General features: G+C 39.8%; 1 protein-coding gene across 12 annotated transcripts in view; it reads right to left on the bottom strand.

Annotated features, from left to right (window-relative positions):
* TBXAS1 (thromboxane A synthase 1) overlaps positions 1-25,656 on the bottom strand; it is a 258,727-nt gene that overhangs the window by 73,974 nt on the left and 159,097 nt on the right. For all 12 annotated transcript variants that reach the window (XM_033514764.1, XM_015628575.2, XM_033514763.1 and 9 more), the window contains 3 exons: positions 18,338-18,426; positions 15,679-15,827; positions 13,607-13,737 (listed from right to left, as the gene is read on the bottom strand). In XM_033514764.1, coding sequence (XP_033370655.1) covers positions 13,607-13,737; positions 15,679-15,827; positions 18,338-18,426 — 369 coding nt within the window. The remainder of the gene's footprint in view (positions 1-13,606; positions 13,738-15,678; positions 15,828-18,337; positions 18,427-25,656) is intronic.

Raw genomic sequence — 25,656 nt, forward strand, 5'->3', positions numbered from 1 at the left:
CATCAGGACACTTTGGGGCCATGCGATGAATTTACTGCTCACATCCTGCCATCCCTCATCTCTACCCAGGGCTTGCTCAAGATCCTTTCTTTCTGCATCACACAATATATAGATTGAATTTGAGGGAAGGAACACCTCATTATTTGGTTTTGTGATGTCCTTAAGTAATTTCAGGCAACCAAAAGAATTTTTTATTTTAACTAAGTTGATCATGGTTTTGTGACTGACATAAATGGCATGAATTACTAAAAAAAAATAAAAAATAAAGTACAGTCCATGTTATTTATATTCTGTATTAGCAATATGGGGAAAAAAATTGTCTTTATCACTTCTTCAAGCAACTGCTCTCCACTGCTGGCAGGCAATCCTACCGCCAGCTTATCCATTCATGATCACACCTGTACCCTACATTAGGATTTATCCCGGATTTTCAGCTATATTAAACTGGCTTTTACCTAAAGTACATAATCACATCTATATCTGACTCTCATGACTTGTGTGCATGAAGGGGTACAGGTTTCTAACACAGTGGGTGAAAGCACTGGGAAGGAAAGGATTATTTTCAGCTAACCAGTGACCAATAACAAACTGTGTTATCCTCCACAGTTCATGGATGCTCAGTTCAGTTATGGGTTTCATCCAATAGATGGCTCCTCAGTAGCAGGAAGGATTCTCCCCCGCTCTCCTTTCCTTCACAGAGTTTCAATATGACTTTCTAATATTTACACAGCTATTATCTTGCAAATATAGGCATTTTGTGCACACTGATAAACACAGAAGAAGCACGTGTGCGTGAATTAAAGAACAAAAGAAAAATTAGGTGACATTTTATATTACTGCCTGCCACTTTGTCCTCTCCCAGCACAGGGATGCATGAAAAATTACAGCCTGGAATGATTCCTAAAGTCAAACTAAAAAAAGTAAAAAAATAAAAAATACAACCATAGAAACATTAACAGCACGCCAAATACAAGCTGTCTTTCTCCCCAAAAATATGAGAATATCTCCCACATCTTACATATCCCTGACTGAGCAATACTTAAGGAACTTACAGGCATCATTACTAGTCTGTCAACAAAAGATTTTTCACAAGAAAAAAATAAAATCTTGCGTGTAATTACCGATATAATGACCCAGAAGAGTTCTGTGTAATTTGCAGGGTGCAAGTTAACATCATCATGAGTAATGTTAACATTTCTGAGACAGTGAAAGTGAACACATTTTTGTTGTTTTACAGAAAAACATAATTAGAATAACAACCCCCAAGATATTCAGAAAAATCATGTTTTTCCCGTATAGGTAGTTGTGACTTCTCTGAATTAGAAGTTTCCAGTCATTTCTGTCCTGAGATCTATCCTGCATCTAAGTCAGATCTTGCAAGATCCTGTCAAAACCTGGCAGCAACCCAACTTTGGGATTATGACCCTCTGGTCCAATGATCCAACCACATGATCAACAGAAAACAGAACACCCACAATAAATAATAAATAATAAATTGCACAGAAGCCAGACCATTGCTGTTTAAATTCCCATGATTTAACACTTCAATAGGACACAAGTATAAGGCCCCTATGTCTGCTGTTAGCATCTAAAATAATATCACTCCTAATAATAACCTTTATCCTTGAAATATTAAGCTGTCTTGAAAAGTGGGGGGGTACTATTTTACTACAAATACACATATAAATATGTAACATCATAACATTAGCACGATTACAGCCAAAATAACCATCAAGAAAAAAATAACTGTTTCATCCCTGTCCAAAGCTGAGCACAATCACTGGTCTCATTTCAGCATTCCAAAAGGACTTGCCTAATTCCATGCCTCAAATCAGCTCTTCACTGGCTCAAACCTGGAAAATTCAAACCAACTGGCCCCTTGCTTGCTCCAAAATAAGCTCAGCAGTAACATTCTTGATCGTGAGGCTGTGACACTGTTGCTGTCCTTTAGCCCTGACACCCCAAGCAGCCCTCTATCCTTGATGTGTGTAATGCAGAGAAACAGCACGTGTAAAGGTAGCCTTATCATCTGGTGATCCCTCTTTGGCTCTTTGCACGCTCAAAGACATTTCTCTTAAACTGCCTGGAGCAGATTTAAACCCTAGCCAGTCCCAATCGTGGTGAAACACCAAAGCTCCATCTTTCCACTTGTCTCTCTCACCCAGGACACTGCAGCCAGCAGAACTCACCCAGCCCCAAAGCCAAGCCTGCAGACTTTCACCCGCCTTCTCTCTCTTTAAGGGACAAATATACAGGCATGCCAAAAAATCAGAGTTCACAACTGGAATACTGACAATCATTTTCACCGTGGAGCAGTTTAAAAGAGGCAGCAGTGATATTCATTAAGCTGTTAATAATGGATTGTGGCACAAAGCAATTTATCAAGTTTCCACTGTAATTAAAATCACTGAATATTCGGGCACTTGCAATGCACCTAGCTCTCCCTGCTTCTGAAGCTTTACATTTTAATGTGAATTATAGCTCCCTCTCCCCAGAGAGCTACTAAAAAGCCCATTTTAATTGGTATGTTTTTAATTGAGATTACATTATTAAAAAGTGTAAATTTCTGTTGAGGAGAGAAAGGAGGTGCTCAGCTCCCCTTTAGTCTCTGTCTCCCTTAGATATAGCTTGCTTATCCCAGCGGGAGGGAAAAATGAAGGATAGATGCTGTGAAGGAAGAGGAGAAAGCCCTGAACACTCACAGGCTGTGAAGCCAGGACAAGGCAGCACTGACTGCCACAGACACAGGATTTTCTAGGTAGATTTTAAGGAAGGAAAGGAATCTCCATCACTGTTCAGGCTGCTCTTAACAAAAGGCAGGCGGAAAACACCACGCAGGGATTCCTGCCTCGTAGCCAGCTGACATGGAGGGCACATTTCAGCAAGCCTCTCCTCGAGGTTACCAGTGACAGACAATCTGTCGCTTTCCATAATAAGTAACTCTAATATTAAATTCTCCTCAAAATCCAGGTACGGTCATGAGCTGTATGGATGTAGCAAAAGCCTCTGGCTCTGCTGGCTCCAGAAGGCTGGGGGGAGGTGGGAGCAGGCAGGGAGAGGCAGTCCCTAGGGCTGCCTGGACACGGTGGCAAGAAGAGAATTGTCCTAGCAAAAAAAAAAAAAGCTGATTGCCTTTGTGCACAGAGATGGTCAGAACGACTCATCACCACAGAAGAAAAGCAACTTCATGCACTTGGCATCCTAATGCTGGCCACTTAAACAGTTCTCCTGCTGGCAAGATGGACTGACAGTGCCTCTTATAAGTAGGAGTATGGATCTGCTAAGGTAAGTAGACAGGAGAGAAAAGGGAGAAATATCAAAGGAGTACAAAGTAGATTGCAACAGCTGAGACAGATCAAGGAAAAAACCTCCAGAGATCAAAACACACCGAAAGATGGACAAGTTGGTTGAACAAGAATGAAATATCATGGAACAGCTTTTTCATAACTGCTTCAGTAAAGGTCATGCTGTATTGCAAAAAGAAGGCAGTGCATGGGGCTGAGAGAGGTCAAACAGAGGCAAACAGAGACACAGAGAGACTAAGAGACAAATTCAAAGATCACCTACTAATACTACAATGCTGCAAACCCCCTATCTAGTTCTGGAGGTGACTCAGGAAGGAAGAATGGTGAACCAACAGCATATAAAAGAAAGAAAAAAAAGGATGAAATGTGAAAGACAAAACTGAAATTTTTAAAACCTACAGAGCAAGGGAAAGCTCTGTTAACTGCAATTAGGTCAGTAAATCTGTGATTTTTTTCTAAATTAAGAATTTAGATGCTATGCTCTAGTTACACGTGTCAGAGGAAAGCTTCCTTGTAGTGGGAAAGTACCCAAACATGCTATTGCTCTGAACAGCAAGGTAAAATTAATATATGAAATTCCTAGTCCCAGTCAATAGACCCCTTGCAGATTGAGATCAAGAGTAAAGAAAAACAAAAAAATGACTGTGTAAACAAAGATTAGATCTTATGTCCCACCTTGGCATTAAAGACCACTAGTCTGCTGTGCAGAAAGTTAATTTCCAGATTATTTAATTTAATGCAAGATTCCTTTTGATTGCTGGTTTGAAAACCCCACACCCAGATCACAGATGAAGCAGGAAAAGGAAGGACTTTCAGAGAACTCAAGTAGAGTCTTCTGAGAAACTTGTGGGAGCACACTGTAAAGATAACATAAAGAAGAGATTAAGAGAGACAAATAACGTAAGAAAGGGAATGTGCACAACCTCAGGGTAACAATTTTCCCTGTCAGCTGAAGGGGTGAATACTGAGAGCATACCATGAAGGAAAACAAATGACAGGAAGCAGGAAAACATAGGCTGGGCAAGATTTGCTTTATGCCAACAGAATCACAAAGGAAAACTGTGCTTCCAAGCCTATAGGAAAGATGACCCTGAAAGACAGATTTAACACTACTTAGACTGACTGTTTTGCAGAGATGAAAACATGCAGCAGAAGGGCCAGATTACTTACTGACTTGGCATGTACCAACAGATATATGACCACATCAGATTCTACTCTGAGTGCTATAAAAGAAAGGCAGCTAGATGCACTTCACTCCCTTCCAAAAAACAGAGAACTTTCTTTGAGCCCTGTACACAACAAAGTCTCATTAGGTATGTGAAATTTTTGTGGCTTCAGCACCCAGGAGCGTTTCCCCAAATATATACAGTGACCCACCAGGTTGTGACAGCCATGATTCAATTATTTTCTCTGATAAGTGTATCGGGAAAGTTGCTAACCAACCAAGGGGACAAACTTTATGTCTAAGGTCATGAAAGAGCAGCACTGAGTACTAGGTATAAAAAGTATTAAAGCCAATGCCACATCCTCCTCAAACAGATGGCCTTTCAGAAAGATTTAATCAGACACTGAAATGCATGCTGCGAATACTCATTACTAGCACAGGATCAGGCTGGGACAAGTGGCCAGCACTGACGTTATTGCCTACAGGGAATTACCACAGGCATAAACAGGATTTGCAGTGTTTGAACCTCACTGTGGAGAGCAAGCACAGGGTCCCTTCTTGATCATAAAGGAGGGTAAAGCAAAAAATTCATGATGAGGTAGACCAGGTCTACACTGCAGAGGAGAAGCAAGAGATCTAGGCCCTTATAAGGAGCAACCACCTAATTTCTTTTGCTTTCTTATCCTCTGTTTTTTTGCCTGTGCTGGTCACACCACCACAAAACTCAGTGACAAAGGCCAGTTTTCTCTGGATCCTACCTTCAAAGCACAGTGAGCTCTTGCTCACCTTATTTTAGTGGACACATAAAATAGAGCTGTGACCGCTCCATGCCCTTCAGTATCAAGAAGAAGAAAAACAGGATATAGCCACAACAACCCGCACCCAGGAAAAAAAAAAAAGAGGGCTTTTTGTTTATCCTTCAGTGATGGGGGTGGCTTCTTTGAAAAAGGCAGGTTTGCTTTTCAATTGTTTCCTCTTCAGTTTTTCAGGGAAACTTTACTGCAAACATTCTTTGGAAGCGTTCTTAAGCTATCTTTTGACCTGGATTTTCAATAAACAATATTTTAAGAGAATGATTTTAACATGCAAACACAGTTTTCAAAAGTCACTAAAATCCTTGACATTACCAACAACTGAGCACGTGAATTTATTTCTTTTTACTCAAGACGAAAAAGTCTTTTTTCAGTGCTAAAGATCCCACCCTTCTTAAATAAAAGATGTTTCTCATATGCTGTAGATTGGCAAAGCCAAATGTCCATCTTCACTTCCCACACTGGCTGGTGAAAACAGGAGGAAAATACACACAAAACTTATTGACAGAACATTTAAGTCCTTCCTCCTTTCACCTCTGAATGCATCCTTGTTGATTTACTGACTTCCTGTGGATTAATGCTGCTACAGGGAGCATCTGAACCTCCCCTGGTCTGCCCAGAAAGGGCCAAACTTGCAATTGTTTTGAAGGCCCTCTGAAGGAGCTCCACCACATATCTATTAGAAAGTAAAGTTAACTTTTTCTGCACAGATACTCACAATTTCCTGGTACTATCCACAAGATGATTCTTGGCAACCGTGGATATGCAAAGACTTAACCAGATTAATCACCATGAACACCCTGGTGCTTCAATTTAATTTCTGTCCATTAGCACAAGTCTATGTTCTTGCAAACTGAAGATGGTCATCGCCTGTACTTGGCACTGCTGAGGCTGCACCTTGAGTGCTGTGTTCAGTTTTGGGCCCCTCACTACAGGAAAGACATTGAGGTGCTGGAACATGCCCAGAAAAGAGCAGTGGAGCTGGGGAAGGGTCTGGAGCACCAGTCTGATGAGGAGCAGCTGACGGAGCTGGGGTTATTTAGCCTAGAGAAAACGAGGCTCAGAGGGAACCTTATCACTCTCTACAATCACCTGAAAGGAGGTTGGTGTTAGGTAGGGGTTGGTCTTTTTTTTCACTAGTAATACAACAAGAGGAAATGGCATCAAGTTGTGCCAAAGGAGGACTTTGGATATTAGTAAAAATCTCTTTGCTGAAAGGGTGGTCAGCTGTTGGACTATGCTGCTCAGTGAAGGGGTTCAATTACTAACCCTGGAAGTATGTAAAAAGTCATGTAGATGTGGCACTTGGTGGACATGGTTTAGTGGTGGACATGACAGTGCTGGGTTAATGGGCTGGATTTAATGAACTTAAAGGCCTGTTATAATATGAATGATTCTGTGTGAGCAGTTCTCCAAGAAGTCATGGAGATGGCTCATGTGCATGATGGCACTTTGAATCTCAGAGTGCAGCTGAGGTGGGATGTGTGAAATACCAGACAGGGACATCACTCCTGTCACCTCCTGAAGTGGAGATTCACTGCAGTGGTTGAGAAAGACCAAAATGGAGTGGAGAGAGATGGAGGCATCAGAGAAAGAATCACAGATGTCAAGGTTATATTGTTAGGGTTGGTGCAGGATTTGCTGCAGTGGGGCAGACAATATATACCTGAGACCTATACCTTGTCCAGGGTCCATGAAGCACCCTAAGCCATAACCAAGGAGACAGTAAAATGGTGCATTAGAGCAAAGGGTGAGAAATAGCAGGCAGACCTGCTTGTGCTTGCTGGCAGCAGGTAGCCAAGCAGGTATTTTTTAACCTTTTGTGGTTCACAGGTTTTCTGAGCTGTAGAAATGGGACAGATGAAGCAGTAATGCAAAACTCTTCCTGCACATCTCGGGGAAGCAAGAAAGACACCACTCTCGTTACTTATTCTGTCCTTGATCTCTTTTGAGCAGAGAGACTGCAGAGCTGCATTTCATGATGAAAAAACCTCAGCCAAAAACTTCAGCCCAGGCCTGAAGCCCAAAGATCATATTTGGTAAGCCTGCAGTTCCTCCTTGGAAAGATAATAACAGGGTGATCAAGAAATTTCAACAGGTGCCCAAAACTAATAGGGACCTCAAGTTAATTTCCATTCAAAGTTTTGTGGTTTTATTATATGTAAATACCCACTTCAGAAACCCTGAGAAAGTTATAAAACTCATTACATCTTTAAAAAAAATAAAATTAAAAAAAAAATTAAAAATTTTCTTCAAATATAGGAAGGAAGGCAATTTAAACAGCAAGCAAATGGCTTGACTTTTAAAAGACGGCGAATAAATAAAATTCCTTTTAATGTAATGCTACTCATTTTTTTTCCTCAGAATCACTGCATGCTGCCCTAGCACAGACACCAGATTTAACATTCAAAAGATTTTTTAAGGTTTTTTATTCTAGAGCACTCATACCCTTCTGCTAAAAGCAGCAGAAACAGAGATTTGAGAACTGTGTTCACATTTAGCCCAAAATTTCCTCTATATCTTGAAAACACAAATTTACCTTTCTGGAAAGTCCACACTTCCACCTGACAAAGGCAGTGGATAAAGGGATGATCAAACTGTGAGAACAGCCCAGAAGAAGAGAATCACAGCATCCTTATAACAGAATTAGAAAAACAAAAGGACCAGACTGCTCCTTGGTTTTGCTGACTTTATTAATCAATAGAAATAGATTATTTAATATTGCCATATAGTGTGTATCCTTAAATGGACACCACCGGCTTCCTAACACAAACAAATTTTGCTTGGTTTTCTATAAGGGCAAGAATACTGCACACTATTAGAAGGTGTCTAATCCTCTCATCTGCTGTTTCTGTAGAAAAATATTTACTTTTAAACATCTGTACTGCATTTACACGGTTCAAACACACACACAGCTCCTGGAATGTACATAGTATTTAGCAAATTTTTAACTAACTTTTCTTTGTAATTGTATAGTTTTCCCTTGACAAGGAGAGGATCAGACTTTTTCAGGAGGATTACCTCTGCTCAACTCATTTCAAGCAGCTCTTGAATAAAATAGTTCATTAGTTCATGAAAAGGAAAGACTCCAGGGAACTAATGGGGAAGGAAGAGAAAAGAACAGTGTCACAGTAATTAGGTTTTCAGATTGTTGCTTATCCTCCAGAATGCAGGTACACACACACATGTCCCTCTTCCCTATAGGGGAGATCATTGCATGTTTTCCCCTGGGAATCAGTGTTCCAGAGATTAAAAATCTAACCTAACCATAATTTCCCAGAAACATACTAAAAGATACCTCTTCTTTACAACACATTCCAGTTGCTAGTCCACAGAGCAAGAGAAGTCCACTCCCCTTTGCAAGTATTTAAATACCTTACTTTCAGAGTTACTGAAAATTCAGTTTTCTGACTCTTTTAGGCTCCCATGGCTGATGCTGAAAAACCAAAGGACTTCCACTCTCTAGGAATCTCTCATGCCTGCCTAGGCGTATGGGCAGCCTGGGAAAAGCAGACACTGCCTGTAGCTACTGGTGATCAGGGAAAAGATTGGCTAGGAATGAGGATGGAAAGCAGGGAAAACTGGAGGAGGTTGCAGTTGTTGACCATAGGACAACCTCTTTTGATCTACACCTGGCACAGCAGACTACAGAGCATCCCAGAGCCACACCAATTAAAAAGAGGCCAAATCATCACCAGAACTGACACCAGTGTGCAGCTTCTGTGTGGCTTTACACCACGGGGCTCAAAGGGAAGCATGGCTCACAGAAGCACAGCCTCCACACTTCTCCTGTTCCTTCTGTCTGCTCTGCATCTGCATTAAGAGCACTCAAGTAGTCCCTAAGACTCCAGACAGACTGACTGAACAGCAAATGTCAGTGAATGGTTCTGGTGATACTTGCCTGTGCTTTGTCACCCTCTCGTTCCAAATTGGCTTGAGAACATCAAGAAGCAGCTGATGGTCATAAGAAACAGAATCAGATCACTACTGGCCTGGCATGGATTATGTGACCTTGAATTATGCATTCACAGCAGACAGCATGACTGGAAAAAACAGGAAATATCAGACGAGTGTGTTGAAGCCTCTATGAATTCTCCACTTCTCCTTGTTAAAGGATGTGTATTTTCATTAGTGGATTTTCTCACAGATCTGTTGTGATTTTCAAAAAATAATGTTTTGCAATAGCCTTAAATTGTTACATTACTGGTGTTGTTTTTACTATGGATTACAGATGAAACTCTGGACCTTCATCTGCTGACAGGGAGCTTAGTTTCAACCCACAATTTTAGAAAGGAGTCTCAGTTTTGAGGACTATGAAAGACTCCTTCATCTAGACATCATAATTTAAAAGAAACCCGTAGGTTAAGAACTGAGCTATGACAGGAATAAAGATAGCTCGAACACAAAAACAATTTGCATATCAGATTATTAAATGAAAATCTATCAAAGTATCATTTATTGACATAAACAAATAGCCTATCTGCCCTGCCTTTGGAAACATTTCACCTGAGGGAAAAATTTAAACCTGGGCAGATAATCAGGGTAAGGTATTTGAACATTTAAATCTTGCTGGATTCTTTAAAGTAGGTGTTAAGTGGTGCATTAAATTTGTGCTGTTTCTTCTGAGCAGGGTAAATTTGCTCTTCTGTAAATAGTGGGAAAAGCCTTTTTACAATAATTTGAATCCATGAATAAATGTAATGTATTAAAATTTCTAAAGTACAAGCATTAAATGTTTTTGTACATAAGCCAAATGAGTGGAATATCCAGGACTAAAATTATTTGAGTGACCACAGAATGATAATATATAATTAAAATTACATCTGCACCACTAACTGATGGGATGAGAGAAAGTGACATCACAGATCTCATATAAACTGCAAGCATATTATTAGATCTAAACCTGGCTGTAAAATTACTATCTACCCAAGGGATTATCTTTAGGCATTCAGAAGCATTGTTTCATTTACTGATAGAACAGGGATGATAACAGGCTGACTTTGCTTGTCACGTTGTTTTTTGGCCTTTCTTTATTCTTTGTTCACATTAGCTGTAGATGAGAGGAAGACAAGCTTTAGCTGAATCACTGTCGTGGAGCTTTTCATTGTTTTACAGTTTGTTCCAAAGGCTTTTTTTATCCTCCCTACCCCCTCCCCTCAAGAAAAGAATCCCAAAGCATTTTTAATGGTGATAAAATCAATGGGGAGTAAAAGATGCACACAATGTAACATCTAGGAATGTGGCAAACTAAGGAATACCCATTGGCCTAATGCACCTCAGGGAGACCATAAAACTTTGCTTATAGCTCTCATTATTAGCACAAAGAACCAGTGGCTGCTAGTTATATCTTGGCCTTATTAAAATTCAGTGCCAAAACTCCAACTGGTTTCAGTGGGTACATTTCATCGTTTGAGACCTAGGACAGAGGACAATTCCCCTTCACATGCAGGGCTATCTGGGACACCTAATCTCTACAGATTTAATTTCTGCATTAAATTGAAAAAAAGTTGCATTTTGTTCTGTTTCACACACCATTTTTATGTCTCTGGCAAATATTAGTTGCCTATATTTGTAACAAGACTCATGTGCCACCAACCTAAAACACTCAAAATTCTAAAAGCATTATAACAAGACAGGCAGTGACAAGAGAAAAAAGAAAGCTCCAAACTTTCCAGTCACTTTTGAACAATAATGATCCTGAACTGCAAAGGGGACCTAATTTGCCTGTAGAAATCTGTCCCTAAGTGTCTAAAGCCTAGCACTTGAAATAGTTCCTATATGCCAATTTTGCAAACTAAGCAAAAGTCTGTGAGCAGACAGGTCCCCAGGCAGTCAATGGAGCTGTGCTTACACTGCTGAGGCGAACATGGACCTTGCACTTCCTTCCACATTGTCCTGGTGTTGGGCAGCTACTGCCATGTGTTATCTCTTATAGCACCTCCCAATATCCCTCCCAACAGAACCTTAAGCCTCTGGTCCATCAACCACTCTAACCTGCAAACAGGCTGCATCATGCAGATTTCTGCATCCTGATCTTCTCACTACAATCTTGCCTTTTTCTGTGTTTTCCCTTGTTCAAGGGAGTGACCAGCTATAGCACAGTGGAAGGATTGATCCTCTCAGTGCTACAGCCACAGAAACAACTGCATTTCATTAATAATGGTTAATACAGCAACCATTTTTTAATCCACATTAGGTTGTTTCATTGTCCCTTTTATCCTTCCATAATTCATCCACAGAATAGACTTTCCATGCAGACCCCTTTGGCATGAATCTGATTTAAAGCTGTCCACACCTACAGCCACATCTGTATGCCATTAGAAGTTCATGCTGGACCTATGCAGGAGAAATGAGGTACCTGCAAGCAGTTTATACACATCATCACTGCCAGAAAATATTCCTGCAGCACTCAGCCTGGGCCAGGAACCACGTTTATGAATCATGACATGTTTGTGGCCAGTCAGTGGTGCTTACCATCTTTTGGGTGAAAAGAAAAACAAAGACTGATGAAGGTGGGCTGAAGGAACAACAAGCAGCATGTGATAAACTGCAACAAATGTAGAAGTGAGATATTGCTGCAGAAAGTCAAAGAGCAGCAGTATGTGTGAATATAAATGTTACTTTTAAATGTGTCCTGGAAGTAATGTAGGGTAAACCAAAATCTATTTTACCCTGAAAAGTGGCTTCCATGGGGTGAAGCTGTGAGAATAAGTTGGGAGAATCCATTCTCACCTATGCTGTTACAATATTAATGGCTTCCTTCATGTGGTTGTTGTGTTTCATGTCAATTGTTATGCAAAAATTTGTCTCAGTTACCTAAAAATGGAATTCTCACCGATATTCTTTGTTTCTCACTGCACATCCATATTCCTTCACGAAAAAAAAAGGAATGAAACTTCACACAATAAAAGGAAATGAAGTGAAATGAAAAAAAAAAAAAGAAAAAATATGAAAATAAATGAAAGAAAACCTAAAGAAATGAAATGAAATGAAATCTCAAGATTTCATTTCTTTTCATGAAATGAATTTTCATTTCATGAAAGGAAATAAAATGAAAAATCAAATAATAAAATTAATCATGGAATAAAGGGAAATTAAATTTTAAAAAATTTAAAAACATTAAAATAAATTAAATGAAACAAAGAAATTAAATGAAATCTTGGGATTTCATGAATGAATGAAAATTATATTGAAAAGTTAAGAAATGAAATGAAATGAAATGAAGTTAAATTAAAAGAAATTAAAAGAAATTAAAGGAAATATAGGAAAATGGAATTAGATGAAATCTCATGATTTCATGTCCTTTCAGAAAATGAGTTTTCATTTTGTGAAAAGAAATGACATGCCAAATCAAAGAATGAAATTAAATGAAATTAAAAAATTAAATTATATGAAACATAACAAAATGAAATTAAATGAAATCTTGGGATTTCATATCATGAGAGGAATGAAATGACAAGGAATGAAATGAAATGAAATAAAACTCAGTGGAAAGAAAGGATAAGAAAGGAAAAATAAAATGAAATTTAATGAAATCTTGGGATTTAATTTCCTTTCATGCTTGCTTTTTTGGACAAAAGAAGAACTTTTGTATCATAGACCCAAAGCACAGGCCTACGTTCCAAATGCTTCATATACCAAAAATAGAGAGACTTTCATAAAAATTTATGTGCCTTCACAGACTTCATAAAACAAGAGTGAAACAAACACAAAAAACCTCCTCAGAGTTCCTTATGTCCAAAAAAAGAGGTAACAAATGATTTGCTAACAATGGGTAGCCATTTGTTTGCACACTTCAGGTGGTATTTACTACCTTTCCATTTATCCATCTCAGCATCAGGTGACTGCTCTAACCAGACATTCAGGTTCTTCCCGTGCTCCAAAGCAGCAGGAACTGTCACAGGACTCTGTGAAAACCTGCCCCAGCTCTTAGGCAGAGACTGGGTTGAAGCACTCAATGGGGGCTTCTTTTTCTCTGGTCCTTGATGAAAAGTAGTGTAGACATGACACACGACTTTAGGGTGAGAAAATATTCCACAGTCTTGAGTCCTTTCTTCTGGTTCTAGAAACCAGGCTAAGAAGTCATCCCAGATGTAACCTTTTCACATCCTTGCTTGAAGAGAAATACTAAGATAAGCAATATTGAAATGTGTTAACAATTCTGCCTGATGGTACATGAAGCTAAAAATTAATCAAATCATCATTAAAATACTTTGAATGTTCAAAGAGATTCAGTTTGTTTTTCAAACGGAGGCTTATGCCACTTCTAGTTTTTTTCTCAAAACATTAGCTTATCCATATATTTATCACAGAAATAGTCTTACCTCAGCTGCATCTTGCTGGTGTCTGTAGACAATTGCGTTTTTTATGGTTTGGATAAAAAATCCATTCAGTTCCTTTTGTTTCTTGTTGGGAAAAATGCGTAGCAATGGGATCATTATGAATGGGAAAGAAACTGTAAGAGATTTTAAGGAAGAAAACATTGAATCAGACTGAGAGGGCATATAGTAGTCCCCCTCACTCTTCCTTAATATTAAAAAACTTATCAAGAGGGATGCGTTCCTTATACGAAAACTGATTTTTCCTCTCCCTTTAGCAACCTGTGGGGGTGGAAGAAAAAGAGGATTGCCTTTTAGAGATGTCCTGCTATCCAGGACTCTCCAGACAGATGCCTTCCAATCTTGTTTCCACACTGCCTAAGGAGTTTGTTTCAGATTTTTGGTGTCACAAAGCCACCACAACAAAGGGAAGCACTATTTCCCCTGCCTGATCAGATAATTACATAGGGTAGGTGGGGGATCTTGAACTGGCCTAGCAGCTTGAAATTGGGTAGATTTTTCATTCCTGTTTATAGCTCTCAAGTGTTAGGGATCTATATGAAGGACGGGGCTCTTTAGCAGGGCCTTTTGCAGTAGGACAAAGACTATGGGGTTTAAACTAAAAGAGGGCAAAATCAGATTAGATACAAGGCAGAAGTTCTTTATAATGAAGTTTGCAAAACAGGGGCACTGGTTGCCCAGGGAGGTGGTGGATGCCCCATCCCCAGGAACATCCAAGATCAGGATGGACGGGCCTCTGAGCAAACTGACCTAGTTGAAGACATCTCTGCTTATTTCAGAGGATTGGACTAGATGACTTTTTAAAGTCTCTTCCAGTGCAGAGTATTATATGAATCTATTTATTTTGCTTCTCTAAACAAGCCACAGACTCAGGAAGTGGGATATTATCACAAGGATTGTCTCCAGTCCTGACTTTATAGTCACAACCTAGAAATCTGAGTGAAGTCTTACATCCTAATAAACTTCTCATTAACTTATGAACAACTTATGACTAACAAATCAATCGTTGGAAATAACCTGTCCTGCCAAACAGGGCAGGAAACATTGTGGAAATTCTCACCACATTAATGAATGAGCAGAAAGAGGTGAACCAAGGAATCCAAGTCCAAACACTACAGAAACTTTCTTTAATGAAGGACACACTCTTAGATGTATAGGTGCATATTTTTGTCCCTTAAGAGATTGGTTACAAATCACATTTTGCAATCAGGTTAAACATGAACCCCAGGGCAATTTGGATACACAATTCCAGAAGGAAACAGTTGATGCACTGCAAGTACAGGTGCAATCTGTAATGCCAGCAGGATCAGATGGGCACAGGAAACTTTGCCACTGTGCCACTTGATACTACTGTGTGCAGATCTGGATAACAAGATGATAAAACCTCAAAAGCCTTGATTATGCCATGGCTACCTCAGCTGTGATTCTTACTGCCCTTGAATTATCAAGATCATCACCACCATGAAGCCTTAGCTTTCATGCCCTAGAACAACATGGCCATATACCCTACTCTTGCATTGCCTATCTATTAATCTAAAATAAATGCATTCTCTTCATGACACTTGTGATCTTTATCCTTTGAACCATCAACCAAGCTGTGGACACTGTTCAAAAGAAGAATTGGGAATACTTGCACAATCTGTTTATACTCTTCCACCTCTTTTCTTTAGTGGGTTGTTAATGGATGGGATTTCAGTCTCTACTAAGCAAACCAAGTGCACAAAAACTTTACACTTAGGTCCCAAAGGGCAATTACTCTGTTTTAGTAAGAAGTGTATTGTATAAGTATTGTAGAAACCGCAGGACCCAGAAACTTTCCTGTCAGATGAACCAGGAGCATTGTTCCTGGGCTCTCAGTTTCTGGAGTAAGTCTCATTAATGGTGACAAGACCTGTAGAGCATATGGTAGAAATCCCAAGGGTAGAAGTGGTCTGTAGGTTGCATTCTGAATCCCTCTGAAAGAATACTTTCTGTTCTGGCTTCAGCATATTTTGCAATTTGAGAATGACTTTTATGAAATCACCACAAGAAAGTAGAAAAATGTAGACTATACTCACGGATTAGAATGAGAAGAGGCTTAAACAGAGACATTTCAAAGAATGTTCTGCAATTCTTAACAAAGGGGTCATCAGGATTTTTCTGAGAATCCACCTCAGTACCAAAGGCTACACTACCAACAACATCCAAGGTAAAGCAGTTGTAACACCTGCATTTAATTGAAAAATGATAAATCATTATCTACAAATCACATAACCATTAATATCTTGCTTCTACAAACATCATAAAACATTAATTTTTTCCACCAAGTTTCCTTTTGCTTTTAGATTTGAGCTGTGCCAACATGAGATGTTTCCATCATTCTGACAAATGCTGATGCTTGCTAATGATAACTTTCTCCACATCTACAAAGTGAACTTATTTTCATACTGCTCAGTAGTTCCACTAACATTTTATTAAAAACAATTTAATTTGTTATGACCTAGAAATCAAATGCAACACATCAGAGATGAATAAGCATTTTCTTAGCATTCATCCTAACAAATGAGATAATTCCTTTCTCATTTTTAACTGCAAAAACCACACCTACTTGCAGTCCAGTCAAAGCTCTTAATCTTAAATCTTAATCTTAAAGGTCTTTAAGGATTTCCTTCTTCTTCATACCTCCTTTGCAGTGTAACTCTGGACAAAACCAAGAGAAACTGACACCATGCGAAATCTGTATCTCTGCAGAGGAGCAGACAGTGCTTTGAGAACACCAAATGATCTGTGGACCATGATCTAGAAACTTCAGAACTTACTAAATGGCTCCCTGCATATCTGACCATCTATCCAGTTTTCTTACCATCTTTATTTTCCTAATGGGCTTTAGCAGCTCTATTAAGATTTGAGATAAGTGGACTGTGAATGTAAAATATCCTTGGATTTCTGATCTGTGGTGAAGTAAGCAATATCTGTACTCCCATGATCCTTACAAAAGGCTAATATCAATCTCTGGTGGTTTAATCTGAGTGAGCATGTATGAAGAGAAGAACAGGAGTCAGGCCCATTATATCCTGTATTATGTGTATCAGTATTTCTAAACTATGATCTTTGTAATCTTTCATTCTGATCACACCAGAGAAGATTTAGAAGATAACAACAACAGTGCAAAACCAAGTAAGTTCCTTTGGTCTTCAACTCATTCAAACACACACACATTCACAAAAAGCATCATTAGAAGTTAAAATGTTAAAAGAGGGGGCATTGCTATAAAGCAATAATTTCAGAAGGATTCAATCATCTACCTCTCCAAGGTACTGAAAAAAAAAACAACCTTAAGAACCGAATTTTGAGTTGTTGGCAAAACACAAAACATCTAAAGACAACTAAGGTCACAGGAGGTTACAGATATATCCAAAAACACCAGCTCCCAAGGCAATTCTGTAAAACTGCAGTGGAATGAGAATCACATTTATAAGCACATCAAACCTGCAGAAATGGTAGTATGGTAAAACAACTGGAAGATCATGTTCCGAGATGGTCAACATCATTCAATTATACTTTCAAAGGGTCTTTTCCAAAGTCTCTCTTGAGAGGTGAAACCCTATAATGGATCAATAGCTAAAAGACCAGTCAAAGACAAAGGGCGAATGGAAAGAAGGGAAAAGACTGGAAGGACTGAAAAGGTCAGTTTTCATCCCAGCAGTAGGCTAGTATAATGTATCTTGAGGTTTCATAGCATCTCTTCAGCTGTTTAATAAAGAGATCTCTGTGCGCGCACACACACACACACACACGCACACACACACACTTGCAAGTGCCCGTGTGAACATGCACATGTACATGTGCATATGTACTTGAAAAAAAAGATTAATAAATTGTGGCTAAATATCCATTTCTTCTGATGAAACAATATTATCTGTGCTGCTTCAGTTTGGTAAAAATCATGAAGATCTTCAGACGGCACTGACCAACCCAGCAAATGAAGTGTAAGCAAAGTGAAGCAAAAATAGTGCCTGTTTGAAAGAATGCATTTGAACTACTACCCAGGATCTTAGAGGAAATGCATCTACTCAGAGAATGGAGTAGATGTTCAGAACAGCATTGTGAACAGATCAGTGAAGACCTCTGATGAAAGAGCAACAGAAAAGATAATAGGATATTAAATGCATAACAAATGAGAAAAAGTACAATATGGAAAATATTAAAATGTCATTTTATAAATCAATGGTGCATTTTCATTTAGAGTACTGATCCTGTTGTTTCACAAAAACCTAGCATGCTATGAGAGAGGGTTATGAAGAAAGTGGTAAGAATGATTAAGTGCAGGAAGAAACCTCATATGAAAAAAAGCAAAAGAGTGATGGACTAGATATATTTGATACTAGATCAATTCTTATGTTTGTACATTATTGGCAGCCTGTAGAGAACAGACTGGACAGGGATGGCTGCAGCCTTCCTTTGTTCTTCCAGCTGTTAAAACTTCATTAAATAACTGCCAGAAATACATTAGATGCTTTACCAAAATTACTTTTCAAGTATGCAATGGCTGTCCCCAGGAAGAAAAGGCTTTTATCAGACACACTCTCTATTAAACTATGATCTCCACTTTTTAAAGTAAGGGAGGTAAAAAAATCTTTTATACAGTAAGTGTGAATTTAGAATAACTGCTGCTATTGACTTTTTTTCTTTTTTTTTTTAATAAACTGCTACTAATTTTTGGCATGTTGAACATACCTCTGGATATCAAAAGCTTTGCCAGAATCTGCGTAGACCTTCAAGTTACACAGCAGGATGTCACAGGCCTGATTTATCAGTGGTGTCATCTAGAAAGGAACATATTGAATTGTAAAAAAAACATTAAAATGTTAAGAAAAAGAACAACAAACAAAAATAATGATTTAAAATTATTTTTATCTGATAAATGGGATAGAGATCTCAGGTTCCTCTGCAGGTGTTGTTAGGCACTTATGCACAGGTAAGGTGAAATGTTGGCACTTTCTGCTCAAAATAAACCTACACCTTACAGGGATGCCCTTTTCCATCTCTGGGCCTAAATACAAGGGGCTGTGTCCCCTACCTGACCAATGGTTCTTGCCCCAGTACATACACAGATTGCTATCAGGCAAAAACGTCCCACTCTCTGTTTAATCACTCCCTATTCCAAACAAGGATTTATCATGATCTCTATTTGGACTACATCACATTTAGGTTACATATGCTCCAGGGCAGAAGGAATAATGTTTTCCCAAGTCCTGTAAAGGCATTGGCATCAGTTCTATCCTGCTGTCTCTCAGTTTGAGGGGCTTAACATGTACACTAGAAAATGACCCTGGATACCACTACAAGCTGCCGAGGGCAAACTGCTATCGGTACAGGAAGAAAGGCTTTTCTGAAGTGCTGACGCCATTAAATGGATATTTATGTGAATTTATTCATCTAAGGGTTCTTTCTAGTCACTGACACTTGCTGGTCAGGTAGATTTAACCACAGCTTGGCTGTAGCCAACAGTGCAACAGTCTCTTCTTAAGGCTTCATAGAAACCATAGCACAGGCAAACATCAATGCCTTATTAAGGTCTCACTTTCTGTCTCTCTAGCTTCCTACGTATGAGGAATCAGACACTTTCCTGATTGCACCAAATGGGGGGACAGAGGAAGGAGAACAGTCCAGCCATGAACCAAAAGGAATTATATCCTATAGATCTTTCCATATAGACTACCAAGAGCAGCCTACAACTTAATACCAGAGTCTTGCCTCAACAACTATGCTAAGCATCAGCAACATACACACAGAAACTTGCCTTTTCTTCCTGAACTACCTCCTTCAGCACACAGATGTCAACAAACATGAGAACATACTTATCCTGCTCCTCTGACATTCTTGTTACAAAAAAAGACTTACTGCAGCCTCGCAGCACACTCTGAGAGCTATGCAGCCTGCCCAGCCAAGTCCATTTTGCTTGGCACTTCTACCTCTGTGAAACTGGCATAACACTTTGTGCACAGGCACACTGCCATCTTAACACATGGGCAAGACTATACACAGTCAAAAGGCCAACGCGGGAGCATCCAATATGTTTTCCGAAGGCACACGTCTGACTCAAGAATGTGTCTAGCTGCTCTCGAGGTCCCGTGCCTATGTGAGAGAAATTGCACAGCAAAGCCAGGTCGATTGGGGCTTTGCCACAGTCTCACAAGACAATTCTGGTGCCAGATTAGTGTTTGGTAAAAGTAGCTGTTACACTTTTGGGAGGTGCACACACTGCAGTATGTGGCAGTCTTCTTCCCCTTTTGGCTTTACAAAGAAGGTCCCCTGCAGCAAGCTTTTTCTCAAATGGTTCAACCAAATTAATACATTTCTGTTCAACAGATTGAACCAAGGTGAAATACTTCATAATCTCTGGGTCCAGGCCCCCCCCGTGAATTGAACCAGCCAAGGAGAGCAAAATGAAAATACGTTTTTTTAACAGGTATGATATTTCTGAAACAGATGGTGATCATTTCAGATTTTCCCTTTATTGCCTTATTTTCTCTTTTATTCTCCATCACATCACAAGATCTGTAACCAGCCAGCTGGTTGCTATCACTTTTCAACAGCTGGCAGAGATGTCAGGGGCATGTATGTCTGGCCAGGGCATCCCACCGCACCTCTGCACTTTGCGCATTCCACCAGCCTTTAAAAATACTGTTGCAATTCATTCCTAGCCATAAGGTATTTTTATTAGTAAATCTAACCAGGAAAACAGGAAGGGGGCACATGGATTTGATTTCCTGTTAGCATGATAATAACAGCCACATTAATAAGACAATTATTTGTTTATGAAAGCTACAGGGGATATCTGCTCCAAAATCCTAGGTTAGGTTTGGGTTTTTTATTCCCCTGGGGGACATAGATTAGTCCAAGATTGCAAACTAAAAAGACCATAGACTGAAACATTCTCAAGTCTCATAACACCTCAAAATCTTTGTCTGATTGTCAAGAAAAATAAAGTAGTGTCAGGGGAGGTGAACTATACCAATTGTAGAAACTGGCACAGAAACAGACACGTTGATCTACACTGCCTTGGATATCAGTGACTTCCCATACATTCTGATTTGCCAGTCAGAACATAAAACCTGCATAACCTGCCTGAGATTCAGTTCTTGGTGGGTAAATAAGCCCCAGCTGCTTTGTGTTCAGATTGGCTGAGAGTACAGGATGAAGAAAGATCTAAACAATATGGTCCCTGTAAATATTTGATCTGACAGTTATCTAATAGCAAGAGTAGCCCAGAGTCCAAATTTCTTTCTTTTTGCCAAGGAAGAGCATTTGGGGTTAGGGTTTTCATGATGCCAGGGGCTTTGCTGTATGAATCCTGCCAATATGCTATTTGGCACATAACAACAATTAGCTTCTGATTCTCCGTATGCACAGAGCATGTGGATCTTTGCACTATTCAAAGGCATCAGAGTCAAATTCCTCTAGTTAGATGTGGCCCTCAGTATTCATCAGTATTATTATTCCCCTTATTATTAGCATCCAAACTAGAAACTAGAAATTTGGATCATATTCACTGTAGGCAGATACACTGGAGACTTTACTGCTCACAGACGGCATGCAGAAGTAGTATTGGGCCTCCTGTCCCACCAGTGTTATGAAATGTAAAGGAAGGAGAAGGAGAAAAAAGAGAAGAATTACTTTTCTTCCAGAATTCAAGTCCCTGAACAAAACCAGGAAAAGAGCAGAGTGTCAGAAAGATGTTTTATGAGATGATTTGTTTCACCTGAGAGTGAAGTCCTGCTATTCCTGGGCACAACTTAGCCAAAATGAGCAACTCAACAAGATACTGGCCTGTGGCTCAAGTTTATGCACATTTCACATATCAGTTTTTACATTAGTGATTTGCTTTGCCTTAGGTGAGCACACTTGCTTTGTCCAGCAGCAACAGCAGTTTCCAGAGACACTCCCAAAATGCCTTTGACCAATGTGCACAGACTAATAGCAAATCAAGGAAACCTTAATGGTTGGACTGCCAGATCTTATGTCCTAGTGGGACATGAATGATCTACAAACCTGAGAGTGACACTAGAGGATTTTTTTTGCACTGTTCTGCCATGTTATTACCAGTTCTGCTTTATGTCTCCCTTTGTTTGAAAGAAATGCCTCAACACAAACTCCACTTCACAGGTTATTTAGGACAATGCTGCATTAAGCTGTCCTCTTCTTTAATTTTTGTGTTCTGTTTTGTTTAAATGGTTTGTTAATGGAGGAAAGGATCCCTGGCATACTGATAGGAGATGACAAGACTACTGCAGCACCATCAGAATAAATAAAAATCAATAGGTTTTCTGCTGGTGTTGGCTGTAAAAGAGAGTAAAGCTATTTATCAAGTCTGACAAGGAGTCCAGAACTGCAGGATCATCATAGGCACCACAGCAAAAAGAAGAGGAACAAAATAAGAAATACTAAATAGAGAATCAAGGTTGGTACAGCAAGATCACTAACATGTCAGCTTGTTTCAATACGTAACAGCTGAGGAGAGCATGACAGGAAGACTGGGAAATGTTTCTGTTACTTAGAGCCTCTAGGTATTATAATTCACCAATTCCTCATGAATTACATCTTGGATCAACTTTCAGTGATTGGTCTTGCTCCCACTTAACAGAAAAAACTTGTTTCATGTGCAGAGAATTTAAGTAGATTCTGTCAGATCACCCACAGGCAGTCAATGGCAGAGCTGGAAGTGACATTTCTTGGGTTTCCTGCCTCCTGTCTCCCATTTTTCATTCCTAGTGCTCCCACAGCAATGGCACTATGAGGTTCATTCAGGGGTCTTACTGGAAAGAGCTTATTATTAGATCTGCCACCAACTCCAGTGGCATCTCACATGGGATGCTTCCCAATCTTACTGAAGGATCAAGCTTACAAGTCTATTGCTTTATGCTATATTCACCACCACTACAGTATTTGCATTCAATGTTATCCAGAGCCAAACCTTCCTTCAGCTGGAATGGACTCCCTTAGTAATCTTTACATGCTTGTTAGAAAAATAAAATTAAAAAGAGAGAACACCCAAGACAGAGAAATCCATAAAAACAAAGTGAAACAGTGCACAGCTTTTAAAGACAAATGGAGAAAAGAGAAAGCTGGAGAACATGTCAGAAACTCTTGAAAAAATGTTAGAAAAACAACTCTTTGCAGACACACAGAAATCACTCTATTGGCTACCCAACATCTTTATAACCTCTAGTTTCTGTAACTTTGAAAAATTCAAAATTTCTGGAATCATCTTTTCATCATTTGCTGGCTGGCTGTTGGAGATATTTGCCATACTATGGGGAAATTCCTCAAGCTCAGTGAACTTCTCAGTGACATCACACCACTTCTTTGAAGTGACAAGAGCAAACCTCGCCTCTACCCACAGACCCACGTGCCTCTGTGAAACACTGCAGGTTAAATCTTAGCAACACACATTAACTCTGTCTTGAGTCTTGTCCTCCAGCAGCCAGGCCAAAGAAGCTTCTTTCTTCTCACTCTTGCTAGCCCTGAAATTGTCCTTTCTTGAGTTTCCGAAACTGAGATATCAGGAGCCTATGCTGAACTCTCTGTCCCTCGGTGCATCTTTTGTCTGAAGTGATTTCTATGGAGAGCATAAGGAGTTGTTAACATTTATTGCTCTGTCACAGGCTAATAGCTCCCAATTCTCTCAGCATCCAGACAGACAAATCTATGTTTGGAGTGGCACTAGGGGCTGCAGCACTCAGGGGGAACCACTCTCCAAAGACACTCATGAGGTCTGCAGTCTCTCCAGTGTCACTGTGGAGTCTGCATAGAAGAACAAAGTTAAGGCAGTAATCCAGAGTGAGCAGAGTGGAAGACTTTGGTGTGGGATTTTGTCAAAGGAATTGTTATCTTGGAAGAAGAAATGAGGAATGTCCTAGTAGTGTTTATAAACATGTATAAAATAGCATATCTAGGTTCTTAGGCAATGAATTAGTACCAAATTTGTGTTTGTAATTTAAAGTAGAGAGGAAGGGTTTATTATAAACAGGATGTCTTGCAGATAATGCTAGATACTCTGAAGTATGGCCAATACTAGAACATGGTATTTTTGTTTCCATGCTGCTGTAGAGGTTCTGAGTACCAAATATGGGAGAGTTAAGAAGTGAGATCATAATTAATGAGCATTCATTTCCTTTGAGAAGTGTTGGTATGGCTTCTAAATTAAGCAACAGCAGGAAAAGCACATGGGCAAGGACTTAAGTTGCATTAACTTCAAATCCCAGGATTGCTAACATATTTGGGTAGAAATGAAATGCAAGGCTGAGGAGCACATCCGTTCAACAGCAGTTCCTAATCTCACACAGGCTTACTGCAAGTGTCTGTCTGTGTAGGGATGGATGGACTTCTGGTGAAGGCGTGGGAGAGAAAAGCAAAGTTGAACCTTTCAGAGAGACCTGCCCCACTCCTCTTTCTCCCACTTGCTGTTGAATGGGAGGAGAAAGTGACAATTTCCAGGCCACCCAAAGCCCATGCACAGTCACACACCTTCCCACAGAGCTTGGACGAGGCAGCATGGGCAAAGCTGATTATCAGGCTAAAAATAAAGATCTCAATCTTTGCATGCAAGACAGCTACCAGACACTGGCCAGCTCTCCATTTTACCTCCTACCATTATTCCTGCAGTCCAGCTCCACCAACAAGCCGTGCAAAGGGAGCACCATGACTTCTCCTCCCAGCCCGGTTTGATCGGCCAGCCCCTGCAGTTGTGCATGCCCAGCTCCAAAGCAGGATCCCTGAGGCTCCACTCTCTTGCCCTCACTGTGTTCCTCAGCCAAGCCTGCCCGGCTGGTGCCGGCAGAGGTTGCTCTCCACAAATTGAGGGGAGTGCAGAGTTATCTTTTGTTAGTCCACAAGCAAAGAGACGATGACCTGCGGTAAGGCAGATTAATTTCCGCTAGGAAAATGCAAAACTCTCCTCTCCCCACCATGCCATGTGCAACTAATCGCTTGCATATTTAAACACCCTTGCCTTGCTGAAATTTCGTGATGGAGTCGGTGACAGAGCAAATGTCAGGGCGCATAACCAATGGCATTGTCAGTCGTGATTAATCAGCATCTCCGCCAGGCTCGCAGCCAATTAGAATTTACCATAATAAGGAGGTGACAGCCGGCGTTGCTAAGCGACCGCTGTCTATAGAGCTGGGAGAGCCAGACACATTTAGATGTTACTGTGGATTTCGACAGCGGCATGTCAAAACAACACAAGCGTCTGCCCAGTGGAAAATTTTACAACCCAGGACTGGGCACTGGAGTGAGGCATGATTCCCTTTCAGAATAAAACATAAAAAAGAAGAGGTGATTTTTCTACGTTGGGGTGGTTTTTTGTAGTTTTCTTTGAAAGAAGATTTTAACCAGTCAGTCATTTATATACATTTAATTAAGAGATATCGTATCACTGGAACAGGACTTTGTTACTGGGTAATGGGTTCCCATGGCTGAGCAAATGCTGATACATTCATAGGAAATTAGCAGCGGGTCAGCACAGAGACATTTATTTTCAGTCAGAGGTATTTATCTGGCAATGACATTCTGTTCCAGTGACTTATTTTATTATATGAAAGGATTAAAGAATAAGAGGAGGAGGGAAGGAGAAGTAGATGGAGAAGTGAAAATAGACTGACAGCAGTTCCTGTGTTAACATGAGAGTTGCTGACTCTGCACATCAAGAAAAGCTATGTTCCAACTGGGAGCAATAACTTTTCCTGGACTTAAGCTTACTCCTAACAGGGCAGGGCAGAAAAAGGGATAAGGGTCATTCTTGAGTATGCTACATTTTCATGAACAAACTGATTTAAAAAGAGGAAGAGATAGAATCAAATCCTCAGATAATCTATTTGGATTTTCACCAGTCTATGATCTGAACCATGCCTTATGGAAGATCTGCTGCATGTGTTCTTCAGGTCTAGATACAATGGCACAAAGTAGCAGGTTTTACCTATCCTTAATATGGATATCCTTAACATGGACCCATAAAGCAGATGCCTGCACAAGTCTTCAAACTTTTGAAAGCA

Source organism: Parus major, chromosome 1A (genome assembly GCF_001522545.3).
Source record: "Parus major isolate Abel chromosome 1A, Parus_major1.1, whole genome shotgun sequence".
Taxonomy (NCBI): Eukaryota; Metazoa; Chordata; class Aves; order Passeriformes; family Paridae; genus Parus; species Parus major.